Raw genomic sequence first — 13,705 nt, 5'->3', positions numbered from 1 at the left:
GTGTATAAATTTGTTTGGAATAAAATAAAAATTTTGGTCAACTGCATAACATAATAGAATAAACATGTACCTAATATACATACATGCATATTATATGTATATATATATATATACACACTCGTGTGTGTATATATGTTCATATTGAAATTTGTAGTGTGCACACATATGCGTACTCACAATACTACAAATTTCTGGTGCAGTCTATCACCTTGCTGCAAATGGGGAGGCACAGCTCATCTGCAGGCAACTGAAGATGGGGAAGGGGAGGGGTGCATAATTAACAAAGGTTTCATTGTGTTGCAGTGTTTGGGGTACGAAATCCCTCCGACAACATTGACAGCAGAAAGAGAAGGAAAGCTACACTTCTTTCTTGGAAGTGAGGCATAGTGTGGGACAAGGATTGTTTCGCCCTTGTCTTTGATTAGGAAAGGGGCGGGAGGGGGTCAGTCAGTTGGCACTGTTTATCACATACATGATAATTGAATATTTGAGTTAAGATAGTTAACAGTTTCACTCAAGTATGAGTGAGAACTTAAGTGAATGGAAGAGGATTCTACCTCTAGGTTGCATTAAGGGATGGAACAAGGATTAACCCAGGATTTAAGAAAAAGCCAAAAAAAGAAGTTTAATCTCCTTATAATGGAACAATTTTCATCCCTTACTATTTTCCAGAAACTTCTTTGATGGAAAGTGCTGTGCCTTCTTTATCCAACTGAACATACAAAGAAAAAAAATTGAACTTTGAAAAGCAAGAATTGGGTTGAGGGTTCTTTATCACATCGGGACCAATTTCTTTCACTTTACACACAAACCTCTCAACATTCACTTTTCGAAAGGAGCTGATATACTTAGCTACTTGGTCATGTTTTGTTTTTTTAAATGACCACAATGGTCAAAAAGTGACCAGTTTCTAAAACTAAATTTTATCTACTAACCCAAGAATTTGAATTGAGAATAACTCACTTTAGATAAGATTAACTATCAAAGAGGCCAAAAAAGTCAAGAATAGTGGCATTAGTAATTTTTGAGAAATATATATTATATAGAAATATATATGTCTTTGATTGGAAACTCACCTCTCTATAAACTCAGAGATCCAATACCTCATAAAAAAATAATAATTAAAAAATTTGTAATTAATGTGGTCATCATAATTAAGAAATATAGAGTGAGATATTACTTTATGCCAAATTATAATCATTGTAAAACAGAAAGCATTTACCAACAAAAATATGAAATATAATAATAATAATAGCAACAACAGATAGGGAGGTAATAAGTTTGGCACAGGGGCCACAAACTTGAAAAAGACAGATTTTTATCAAACCTGGAGTGATGAAGAGGGGAAAAATTCAACCACAACAGGATTTGAATTGTGAAAAGAGACAGAACTAAGTACTGCAAAGCACTTGGTCCAGCACTCTAACACTTAAATTACAATAATTATAATAATAATAATGATCTGACAAATGCACATGACCACAAATTTGGAGCAAGGGGAACAGTCTTAATATCGACCCCAGTACATGACTGGTACTTAATTTATCGACCACGAAAGGATGAAAGGCAAAGTTGACCTTGGTGGAATTAGAATTCAGAGGATAAAGAGCCAGAACAAATACCACAAGGTATTTCACCGATGCTCTAACAAGTCTGCCAAGCCACCGTGCTCCTGAATAACAACAACAATAATAATTTCAAACATAGGGCACATGGCTACAAATTTGTAAGCGGGGAGGGTGTTGACTAATATCCCTCCCCCCAGTTTTTCACTGATACTTTATCAACCTTGGAAGGATGAAAGGCAAAGTTGATCTCAGTAGGATTTGAACTCAGAACATCAAGAGCAGTAACTAAATACCATAAGGCATTTTGTCCAATGCTCTAATGATTCCGCTAATCCACTGCCCCCTAATGATATAATAATGTTCATAACAACAATAATAATAATAATTATAACAATGGTAATTATGATCTCTTTATGATGTGACTTTTTCTGAAAGCTTCTTTAATTCTTAATCTTTCCTATAGGAGTTTGGTTCTCGAAGACGGAAACAATGTTCAGAGCAGCATTGTAAGACATGTTGTTCCGAGCTTCCCAAGTGTTGCTACCCATATGCGGTGTGACGACACAGTTTGGTAGCGAGTTGAGACGATGTTCTTTCGGCAGGGGTTCAGGCTCAGTGACATCAAGTCCGGCAGCACCAATTTCATGATTTTTTAGTGCATCGTACAAATCATCATGATTGATGACACCGCCACGACTGGTATTGATAAGAATTGCCGTATTCTTCATCTTCTTGAAGTTCTCCTTGTTGAAGAGATAATGCGTAGCTGGAGTCAGGTTACAGCAAATACAGATGACATCCGAATCTTTCAGTAAAGTTTCCAGATCAACAAATTCTGCTCCAAGTTCTTGGGCAAATGATGATTCTTTGATATCATGGTAGATCAAACGAGAAATACAAAAAGCTTTCATACGCCGAGCCACACCATATCCAATTCTGCCCATACCAAGGACTCCTATGGTACGGTTTGCAAAACTAGATCCTAAAATCCACATTGGTTTCCAGAGGCCCCAGTTGCCATTTCGAACAGCAGCAATACCTTAAAATAAAAAGAAATATTTCTTACTTTTTTTTTTTTGCATTAGCAAAAGGTTAGAAATGTTAAGAGCCGTAATCAATGATTAAAATTTAGTTCATCATTAATACTTATTTTATCAACCTCAGAATGGGTGGGGGTGCGATGAAAACAATTGAAGAAAGAATAGAGGAAGGATGGATGCTGCTAAATACTGTTAAGCTTTAAGGCTGACAGAGACAAACACAGACAGACACAAACAGAGACACACACACACAAAGAGGCAGACGAGGAGACACACACATACAGAGATAGATATAGGGAGAGACACAGCTATATATATATATATATTGGGAGAGAGAAGGTGTGTATTCTTAACTGGGTTTAAGGAATGGTTATTTAAGAATATATATCAAGTGATCCAAACCTTACTCTATCTAGAGATTTTCTGTGTAGAAGGTGGAATAACATAAGCATGCAGTTGAGAAAATGGTTAAGAACTGAGGCACTTACCTTCTTCAATGCGTCTACTAACCGCCAACGCTAAAGTAACCGCAAACTCTGAAACACAATCGGTGGAAATCTTCGACAAGTTACACGCAATGATGTTGCGTGCTTTGCATGCCTTCAAATCAATGTGTTCATAGCCAACCGACAAAGTGGACACTACCTTCAGACTAGGACCTGGAAAACAGATTGAACAAACATTTCTGAGCAATTTCCTACATCAAAACTTACTTCCAAATATGAAACAATTTGTTTGTTTTTTTCCTGTCTTGGCAGAAGGAAGCCTTTACAGGGCTACCAAGACTGGTGGGTGGGGGTATCCTGAAACCAGGAAACTGGTCCGAATGCATTGCAACAGAATTCGTGCTACTGGAGAAAAACACTGCCGAACTGAAAGCATTTGAAACAATGAATTGCCCAAGATTTCTGACAATCAGCTGAACTGACCATCAAACAAATTGGGAGATGAGAAAATATGAAGGGAAGGAGAATTCTTGGCAACTGTGAAGAAGGGAAAGTTGCAGTATTTCGGGCATGTCCCCAGGGCCCAGGACCTCAACATCTACATCGCAGAAGGAAGAGTCAATGGGAAACAAGGAAAGGGAAAACTGAGAAGATACTGGATAGACAAGATGAAAGAATGGGCTAAAAGACCTGTGTGTGTGTGACTTTGAGACAGATTTCTACAATCAAGTGCCCTTCCTGTCAGCACATAGTTTGTAAAAAAAACCCAAAAAAACAAAAGAAAAAACGGGGGGACTAATTAAGCATAGGAAGTAGATTCAGTTAGGAGTGACAAACGAAAGTAATGAGACATCAGTGAATCTGCGTCAGTCTATGTAAATATCTAGTGACAATATCCAAATATCCACGTAACCGAGTCCCTCGTACAGACCTTACGATATAAAGTTACTTCCCTTTAATTTCCAAGCTGAAACTCCTGCGAAGTATCAGATTTTCAAAACTCAATAAATTAAAGACCAGGCAATTAATGAAATCAATTTAATTGTAATTTTGTACTTCAGGGAGAAATAATAATTATTACCTTCAATTATTTTGTATCGTTAACTCTAAAGGTTAAATCGTTTTCAAGATTGGTGGAAAGATGAAATTCTTATAAACACGTATACCAAACACATGCATATACAGACATATGTGGGGGACACTGGTGGCCCTGGTCAGCTCTATATACAATGATACCTCTGGAACCAGCCACTCGGGATGACTCCAACCCCATCAAGCAAGGACAGGAAGTGAGTGAGTGAACTAAGCTAGGTTATATACACCTTGTTTCAGCCTTGCTGGAGCACTGCCTTACATTTTTAGTCAAATGAATCAATCCCGTTACTTTTAGCCAGGTACTTATTTTATTGGTCACTTTTATTGAACTGCTAAGTTGTGGGGACATAAACACAGGCTTCTTCCAGTTTCCATCAACCAAATATACTCACAAGCCTTTGGTTGACTTGGGGCAACAGTAGAAGACACTTACCCAAGTTGCCACACAGTGGGAAGCAAACTTGATGGAAATCTTATCTTACTTGTTTCAGTCATTGGAGCCATGTTGGAGCATTGCCTTCAAGGGTGCAATCACACAAATTGACCCCAGGACATAAGTCTGGCAAAAAAGCTCTGGAGAATAAGTGTCAAACTATACACCACCACTGCTTGACAACCACACACACAAGATTCAGTTGAGTTGGGTCCTTAAATTGAGGTACCTTACCAGTTCAGTATAATCCGCACACCCCAACAATATTATTTGAATATTGAATATCAAGACTCCATGTAGGGGTATTTGTACCCAATATTCCTGCCGTGTGTGTAGACAACACAACCCAGCTAAATGAAGATATCTGCTCTTGGTAATTCAGACGTGTACTTTTTATAAAAGGTACTTTCTATAGTATTTCCGAAGTACAGATTCCAAGGTAACAAAGATGTACAGGTGTCAGTTTACTATGGCCATTTCAAGCAGCTCCATTTAATTGACTAATGAAAGCATTACATCAGTTTGAAAGAAACTGTTCTCATATGACCGAATAGGCTTCAAACAAAGGATAAACCATTTTTAACAAATTTACATAAATAATGGAAACCAAAATATTGACATTGTTTCCTTTTGTGACAGAATGAGAATATTTTGGCTTCCATTATTGATGTAAATTTAAAAAAAAAAAAATGGTTTATCCATTATGTTTGAAGTCTATGTGGTCATCTGATGAGAACAGTTTTTCAAAGTTGCTCCATTTCATTAATTAATGAAAACTTTACATTAATTTGAAAGAAACCGTTCTTGTCAGAGGACTGCATAGATTTCAGACAAAGAATAAACCATATTTTAACAAATTTGCATCAATAATGGAAACCAAAATATTCTCATTCTGTCACAAAGGAAACAATGTCAATATTTTGGTTTCCATTATTTATGTAAATTTGTTAAAAATGGTTTATCCTTTGTTTGAAGCCTATTTGGTCATATGAGAACAGTTTCTTTCAAACTGATGTAATGTTTTCATTAGTCAATTAAATGGAGATACTTGAAATGGGCATAATAAATTGACACCTGAACATCTTTGTTTTATAATATATATATATATACATACACACACACACCCATACTCAATGGGCTTCTATGCAGTTTCCATCTACCAAATTCACTCAAGGATTGGTCCACCCAAGGTTATAGAAGACACTTTCTTGAAGTGTCATACTTAAAATTCTTCAAGGCGGTGTCACAGTATGGCCACAATCTAATGAAGGAAACAAGATATACACACATGGGCTTCTTTCAGTTTCCATCAACCAAATCCATTCACAAGTTTTTCAGTTGGTTCAGGGCTTTAGTAGAGGACATTTGCCTGAAGTGCTGTCCAGTAGGATTGAACCCAATATCACATTAAAAGTAACATTGATAATTCCTTCCTTATTTGCCTCAAGACTAACAAACTGACAACACTACATTACAATCCCTAAGGTTAACAGTACAAATGCGTCTGAACCTTCTGTGCCTTTAATTATACCTGCATGCATCTATGCACTTATGTAAGTGTGTGTATATGTAGATGTATGTATACGTTTTTTTTCAGAAAGAAAACCTTTGGTCATCCTACACACTGTCTGCATTTGCCATCCTGACTTCTTGGAATAGTTTTTAAAAAGCACCATCCGAACATGGCCGATGCCAGCGCCGCCTTGACTGGCTTCCGTGCCGGTGTCACATAAAATGCACCAACCGATCATGGTTGCTACCAGCCTCCCCTGGCACCTGTGCTGGTGGCACGTAAAAAGCACCCAACTACACAGTAGTTGGCGTTAGGAAGGGCATCCAGCTGTAGAAACACTGCCAGATCAGACTGGAGCCTGGTACAGCCTCCTGGCTTTCCAGACCCCAGTCGAACCGTCCAACCTGTGCTAGCACAGAAAATGGATGTTAAACGATGATGATGATGAGGTTAGCTACAAAGTTGCAAGCATCCTCTCCTATGACTTCTTGGAGGGAAGGACCAATGTGAGTGAACCCCTACGCCCAATAATCTCCTTTCAGGGCAAATAAGAGAAGACGGGGGAAAAAAGAGAGAAAGAAAAAAAAGGAAATAGAAAAAGAAAACAGAATCGATTCCCAGTGTTTGGTTAGCACTTTACTGACCCTGAGAGCACCGATCTTGGTGTTATTTGCAGTCAGAATATGAAGAACTGGAGCCATTGCTGCAAGGCAGTTGTCCAATGCTTTAACAACTGGGCCGATCAACGGCTTTAACATGCACAGAGACTAATTATCTCCTCGCTTCTTTTATCAATGTAATTATAGAAACGACCGACTGACTTTTATTGTGACTTCCCACCATCACCATTATCATCACCATCATCAATAATTCCACCATGGTAACCACTTACTGCAGTCTATACTTTTACATTTATTATTACCACACCGTCACTACAACACTAACATTATGTAACATGCACACACACACACACACACACACACGACTGCCAACCAAACACACCCAAGGCTTACACACACACACATGTATGCACATGCATACACACAACACAATTTTCGTTAATCCAGTATATATTTTTCATCGTGGCAACCCCCAGCACTGATAACTACGACTGACCTCATCAGTGCTGTGTAGTGGTGTTCATGCTATTGGCTAGTCATAATATGTCGGTTCTTGTTTAACCCTTGTCCAAAATTTTCTGCAATCTTTTTAAAGATGGCGCGTAATTTAAGAGATTTGACTGCTATTTCTAGCATTACCACCCTCACCATAAAAATCATGCCACCAACAAAAATATGGGAAGTCAATATGGTCGCCCATAATGCTAGAAATAGCAGTCAAATCTCCCTCAAATCACATTCTATGATGGTGATGAGTTTGTCACTTAAAAATATATACTGGCAAAATACAATTATTTTTTTGCCACTGTAACATGGCTGTTCTATAAGGAACTATGTTGTTACATTTTAACTTCAGGAAAATGTCTTTTCCAGCTGGTTAATGACATGCAACCCGTGCTCGATATTTTGTGAGGAAGGGAGCAAATCATTCCCCTCCAGCTTGGTAAGACCACGTTCTCTCTCTCTCTCTCTATAGAGAAATCTTTCTCTGTATCTCTCTCATATATATAGGCACAGGAGTGGCTGTGAGGTAAGTAGCTTGCTTACGAACCACATGGTTCCAGGTTCAGTCCCACTGTGTGGCACCTTGGGCAAGTGTCTTCTACTATAGCCTCGCGCCAACCAAAGCCTTGTGAGTGGATTTGGTAGATGGAAACTGAAAGAAGCCTGTCGTGTATATATATGCAGAGTAGATAAAACAGGGGACAGCCGATGAAGGGAATGCTCTTTATGTTGCATGTCGCGTTTCTCTGTTTTTTTCGGTGTTCGAAAAAAAAAGGTCGTTTTTTATGTTTTTGTTTTTTATGTTCTCGTTTCTCATTTTGTCTTGGGTTTTTTTTATGTCCTGTACCCATATATGCATGTATATATACATATATATGTATATATATTATTTATACTATTGTGTGTGTGTGTTCCAACACCACTTGACAACCGATGGAGAGAGAGAGAAAAAGAGAGAAAGAAAGCGCGAGAGAGAAAAAAAGAAAGTGAGAGAAAAAAGAAAGAAAGAAAGAAAAAAGAAAGAGAGAGAAAGAAAGAGAGAGAGAAAGAAAGAGAGAGAGAAAGAAAGAGAGAGAGAAAGAAAGAGAGAGAGAAAGAAAGAGAGAGAGAAAGAAAGAGAGAGAGAAAGAAAGAGAAAGAAAGAAAGAGAGAGAGAAAGAAAGAGAAAGAAAGAAAGAGAAAGAGAAAGAAAGAGAGAAAGAGAAAGAAAGAGAGAAAGAGAAAGAAAGAGAGAAAGAGAAAGAAAGAGGGAGAATAAGTGATTGAGCAGGATAGTGTAGCGTGATCGAGAAAATGAGGGAACGAGTAGTGTGATGGAAAGAAAGAATGGAGTTGAATGAACGAGACAAAAGAAAGACGATAGCATATAAAAAGGTGAGGAGTTAGGTAGTCGGTTACCATAGCTACCACCAGATGAACCGCTTTCAATAAACCTGTATCCTTGAAACGACCTTCACCTTGTCTCTCTAGCAGCTTGCTTGTCAAACCATTAAACATTACTTTGAAAAACGAAACCCACCCCCAAATGGAAGCTACTTCAGCGAGATTTTTTAAAGCATCAGATAAACAGAAGTGTCTGCATTAATTATTCCACTGTCCTTTGTCCCCATATTGTCCTAAAAGCTTCTTTTTCAATCCATGTGAAAATATTTTATTTCTCGGTGCTCTCGACCTTATTTGCTCAATTTGCGAGAACAGACAGCATCCTGTTGTCAAAGGTCTCGTAAGGTCTATTATCATTAATATTATTATACATACATCATTAGAAATGATTTTACGTTGGTAAACTGGGGTCTTTTCTCTTATTCAATTCTAAAAAGAAGGATCTTTTCATTTTGAAAATCTGGCCTTCAAAATGAAAAGATCCAAAAAGAATTTTCAAAATTAAAAGAAAAACATCGAATGTAATAGTTTTTGATAATTCGTTTTTTTTTTTTTAGCGGTGGATAAAGCTACAAATAGCGTGTAAATATTGAGGGGAAAAAATCTTTGGGTGTAGAAGGTCAAGTATTATATGTACTATTACATGGAATTTTATTTCTAAAGGGTAGAGACGATAGGGTGGAGGTGGTCAATCTTTCTGTGACAAACTAGATTGGTAATATCGATACGATTGATCTTCAGTCCGACATCAATAAACCGGAATGGAGATGAAATTCCAACGGGGAAGAATTAGGAAAGAAAACATTGACCAAATTATTTTAGTACGTTGTCTGGTAGCTGAGAGATAACGAGACAGGGGTGTTGAGTGTGCTAAAAGAGATATTAAAATACTGCTCACATAAACACAGGACCGATGCTGCTACTAACCGAAGATGTGTATGTGCACTGTCCCAGATGTGTGAGCAGTATGGCTCTGTTCTGAGTGTTGTATATCGATAAATGATCGCAGAGCTGAAGAAGGAATGTGGTCTTTGGGATGCAATTTTGGCGATACTAGACAGGCGTTCGAGACAAATATGTTGAAGTTGTTTTAATCAGACGAAAGTTTAATCGGTCGACCGTTTAGACCCAAAATATATTTACTACAGTGGAAATATATTTATAAAAACTTAAATTACCAAGGATTTTCCATTTTAAAAAGTTTAGTTTAAGTTTAGTTTAAGTTTTGCGATAGGAATTATGATGCTAAAAAGACCGCCACTCTACCACTTGCAGTAGCTTTGGTGTTTGCAGCTGATTTTAAACACATTTTATTGTAGAAGAAACTGAAAACTTCAAAGTTTAGGAGAGAAAAAAGACGAACAAAAATTCTGTATTATTTTTATTATAAAACAAAAAAATTCAGTGTAGTTGATTTAAATCAGTTTTCTACATGTCAAAAAATTTATCTCCCAGAGACTTAGAGTAATAGTTATACACTTGGCCCTCGGTGGTATAAAAGTACTTTCTTTTACAGAAATGAAGTCTGAGTGATAAGTAAAGGAAACAAGAATAAGAAGGTTCTTGAATTTCCTCGGGGACGATCTGGGAAATGAAAATAACTTTCCCAAGGTTCTTTCCTCCGCGAAGCTAAATCTTTAACACAATTTCTTCTATTATAAGACTATTCACCTCCAAGAGAGTTTATAGAAATATTAACCCGACACAAAATTTCACTGGTACAATATTTTATTTCATTGCTCACGAAAGGATAAAAAAGCAAAATTGACCTCCGTCAGATTCGAACTCGGAACTGTAAACAGTACCACGCATTTTATCACACATCCAAGATATTTTGCCAATCCATCGCTTTATTCCTTACTGCAACCACTGAGTGTATAATTACCACCGTTTCACCTTTCATATAAAATATGAAAACTTTTGCACCCTTAACGGAAACCAAAATCACTCGGCGAACGGAACATGCAACTCGGGTTCCATTCCAGTTTGAAATTATTTCATTTGTGGAGCTAATTTTCACGAGTTATACTATAAATGCTGCAATATTTTTTATTCCTCTTTCCTTTGGAAATATGGGATCTTATTTAAGAAATTATTAGGTGAGCTGGCAGAATCGTTAAGCATGCCGGGCTAAGTGGTTTAGCGGTATTTCACTCGTCGCTACGTTCTGAGTTCAAATTCCGCCGAGGTCGACTTTGCCTTTCATCCTTTCGGGGTCGATGTAATTGACTATCTGCTTCCTCTAAATTTCAGGACTCGTGCCTGTCGTAGAAACGATTATTATTATTACTGGTAGTGATGTAATGGGAGCTGCTTAATGCAATAACAAATCGAATACGTAACAGAACCACTTCTCATCTATCATCTTTATAATTTATGCATAGCTCCTCCCACCATCTGCAATCCTTTCTCAAACGACCTCAGATTCGCTGAAATAGTCCATTAAACTACATTTTTGATAAGTGAAAGTAGCACCAAGGTGAAGGTCATTCGAAGGTTATCACTTTTTAAAAAAGTGTCTATGTTGTTAGTACAATAGAGCAATAACCTCCAGCCTGCCGATCACATCAACACCAACATTTATCTAAAACACGAATCCACTAAATATGTAGTAAATATTAAATGGGAATCTGATGTTTATGCCAACCTGTTACAGGTTTACAGATTGTTCGTTGGGAGTTTAACCCTCCAATGTACGAAATTTTTAGTGGTGAGATCCTCCACCCTTAATAAAAAAAAAAGAAAAAAAGTTAGCCAAGGTTTCGGATCACCTCAAATACAAAAAAACAAAAAAAAATCGTCACAACCACCACCACCCGGCCTGTTCCATCCAAACAATCGCCACCCAACCAATAGTGAATATAATTTATATGGCTAAAAATTTACTCCTTTGTGCTAGACATCTTTATTACGTAATCTGTTAATAGTCATTTCTACTTTAGGCACAAAGCCTGCACTTTTACACGGAGGAGGTTTAGTCGATTACATCGACCTAAGTGCTCAACTGGTATCTATTTTCATCGACCCCGAAAGGATAAAAAAGGTAAGGTCGACCTCGGTGGAATTTGAACTCCGAATGCAAGGAGAGTCTGACATGCTAACGATTCCAAAATTAATGGAAACTATGTAATTATAAAGATGGTATTGCAAAATTTTTATCTGTGAGCGTGATGCTATTGAAGCATAGAGATTCCTTTGAATGGTAAGTGGTAACGATGACAGTGCTACTGGAATAGTGATAAGTGTTCCGTCCTTATCCTGGCTGCCACCTGAACAATTATCACCCAGATGTTACCACCTGAAGATCAAGATATCCCACCTGATGGATTGTCACCTAGCCAAAATCTGGTGTGAAAATTCTTCAAATAAACCAGTTTCAAACAGCAACATTCCTATAGAATCGGAAATTCTTAAGCACCAAAAATCTCTCTTTCTCATAAATTATACGCACATGGGTGGGTGCTGAAAAGTTCTTGGCTTTGAGTAAAAGAATATTCAGGAGGATCAGTTAATTATGATTTTATTCAACATAACCCCTTCTCAAATTCACACTTATTGAAGCGGTCCTTCAGTTTTTCTAAGCCCTGTAAAAGGACTCAAGGTTGGGGGCCAGTCCTTTCGCGACACCCTTAAAGCCAGGAACTTCTCAGCATCCGCTTTACACACACACACGTGTGTGTGTTTGAGTGTGTTGGAATATATTTGTTTCAAGCGTAGTAGACAACGATTCTGCAAATATATATTTTTTTTTTATAAAGGGAACTCTCTCCCTCTTCCCCTTTGTAATATTTCAATTGACTTTTGAAAATTTAAATTTTATACAGATTTTGTTTTAAACGTTTCAGATAATGATTCTTCAAAAATATGCCTAATAAAATTCGAGGGGGAAAATATCCAAATCGAAAAATTACAAGGAAGGAGGAGGCAAAAATTCCCGATCTGTTTTTATTCTTCTATCGCCCTACAAGCGTGGTCCACGATTCGTGAAACACACATCCGAAAGAAAAAAAAAATTACGGCTTTTGGTGCGCAAGATTATTAATTTCCGGTTCCACAGGAATGGCCAAATGGTATAAAAGGAAATTTATCAACACCATCAACCACTATAATAACTAATCATTGTGGAAATTGAGCTAACGAGAGAGTCGATATGATTGTTCGTCCTAATCAAATCGTAGAAAAAGACAGGATTCAGCAGTGTGGCTGAAGCTAGCGCCACCGAGAGTGGTCCGGCTCTCGACCGTTGCCGCCTCACTTTAAGAAAAATGCAAAAGCGCCGATCCAAAAATGTCACCCGAGACGGAACTCCTTTAGCTATGTTAGTGACTGACATTTCTGGTCATTAGCTTGCTTGCTTGCTTGCTTGACTAAAGCTGATCTGAGGCTAAACTTTCTCCACACCCCACAGAATCGTATAAGCTTCGAGTAAACTACACACGTCAGTAGTTACGGTTCAGAACACTGCATCCTCCAAAAATTCTATATTTCTAGAAAATCATCAACACTATTCTTAGCATTTTTATGAAGACCCATTCCCTCTTTATACTAGTTTACTGTTCACTTTTCTGCCTTTCTTGTGTGTTTTTTATCCTATGTACTGCGCATGTACCTTTGGTTCTCATTGCTGCTTTCTACCTCCTTTTTACTCTTTCCAACGAGTTGTATTCCTGAACACAGTATACAATAAGCTTATTATATTGAAAGGACATATTTGATTTGGCGCTAAAATCTGTATTCAGGTGTCAATCTCAGTCATTAGTTTTATTATAACACCTTGAGAATCTAAGTTACCATCGTAGATCGATAAGACAACAAAGTGCAGATTTTCTTTGGAGACGTTTCAATATTCGCACAGCTGTTGAGAGCAGGTTAAAAAAAGAACATCTACCTGACTGTCTGCTCCAAACTATTCTCGTATAACAATAATAATAGGTTTCTCTTTCTACACTGTAAACTATGTTAGCCAAGTTTCCAGTTTGATTTTTTTTTTTTTTTAATCATCCAATTGTTTATATCTTTCTGTTTGTCGGTTTCAGCTGATCTGCTCAGCTAAATTAGACAGAAGAGATACAGGCTACGACACCACCACTTCCACCAACGACA

The 13,705-nt window shown here is 37.5% G+C and overlaps 1 protein-coding gene and 1 long non-coding RNA gene across 2 annotated transcripts in view; both read right to left on the bottom strand.

Annotated features, from left to right (window-relative positions):
* Positions 1-865: 865 nt before the first annotated feature.
* The window catches only part of LOC115218137 (glyoxylate reductase/hydroxypyruvate reductase), a 32,999-nt gene continuing 20,159 nt past the window's right edge, over positions 866-13,705 (bottom strand). Inside the window, exons 3-4 of the mRNA XM_029787935.2 lie at positions 3,097-3,267; positions 866-2,607 (exon numbers count right to left, since the gene is read on the bottom strand). Coding sequence (XP_029643795.1) covers positions 2,009-2,607; positions 3,097-3,267 — 770 coding nt within the window. The 3' untranslated portion in view covers positions 866-2,008. The remainder of the gene's footprint in view (positions 2,608-3,096; positions 3,268-13,705) is intronic.
* Positions 3,400-13,705, bottom strand: part of LOC118765626 — a 22,343-nt gene continuing 12,037 nt past the window's right edge. The window contains exon 3 of the long non-coding RNA XR_005001488.1: positions 3,400-3,744. This is a non-coding gene — a long non-coding RNA (uncharacterized LOC118765626). The remainder of the gene's footprint in view (positions 3,745-13,705) is intronic.

The sequence above is a fragment of the Octopus sinensis genome, linkage group LG12, assembly GCF_006345805.1.
Source record: "Octopus sinensis linkage group LG12, ASM634580v1, whole genome shotgun sequence".
Taxonomy (NCBI): Eukaryota; Metazoa; Mollusca; class Cephalopoda; order Octopoda; family Octopodidae; genus Octopus; species Octopus sinensis.
Note: the sequence above shows the minus strand (reverse complement) of the source record. Positions and strands in the feature narration are given on the sequence as shown.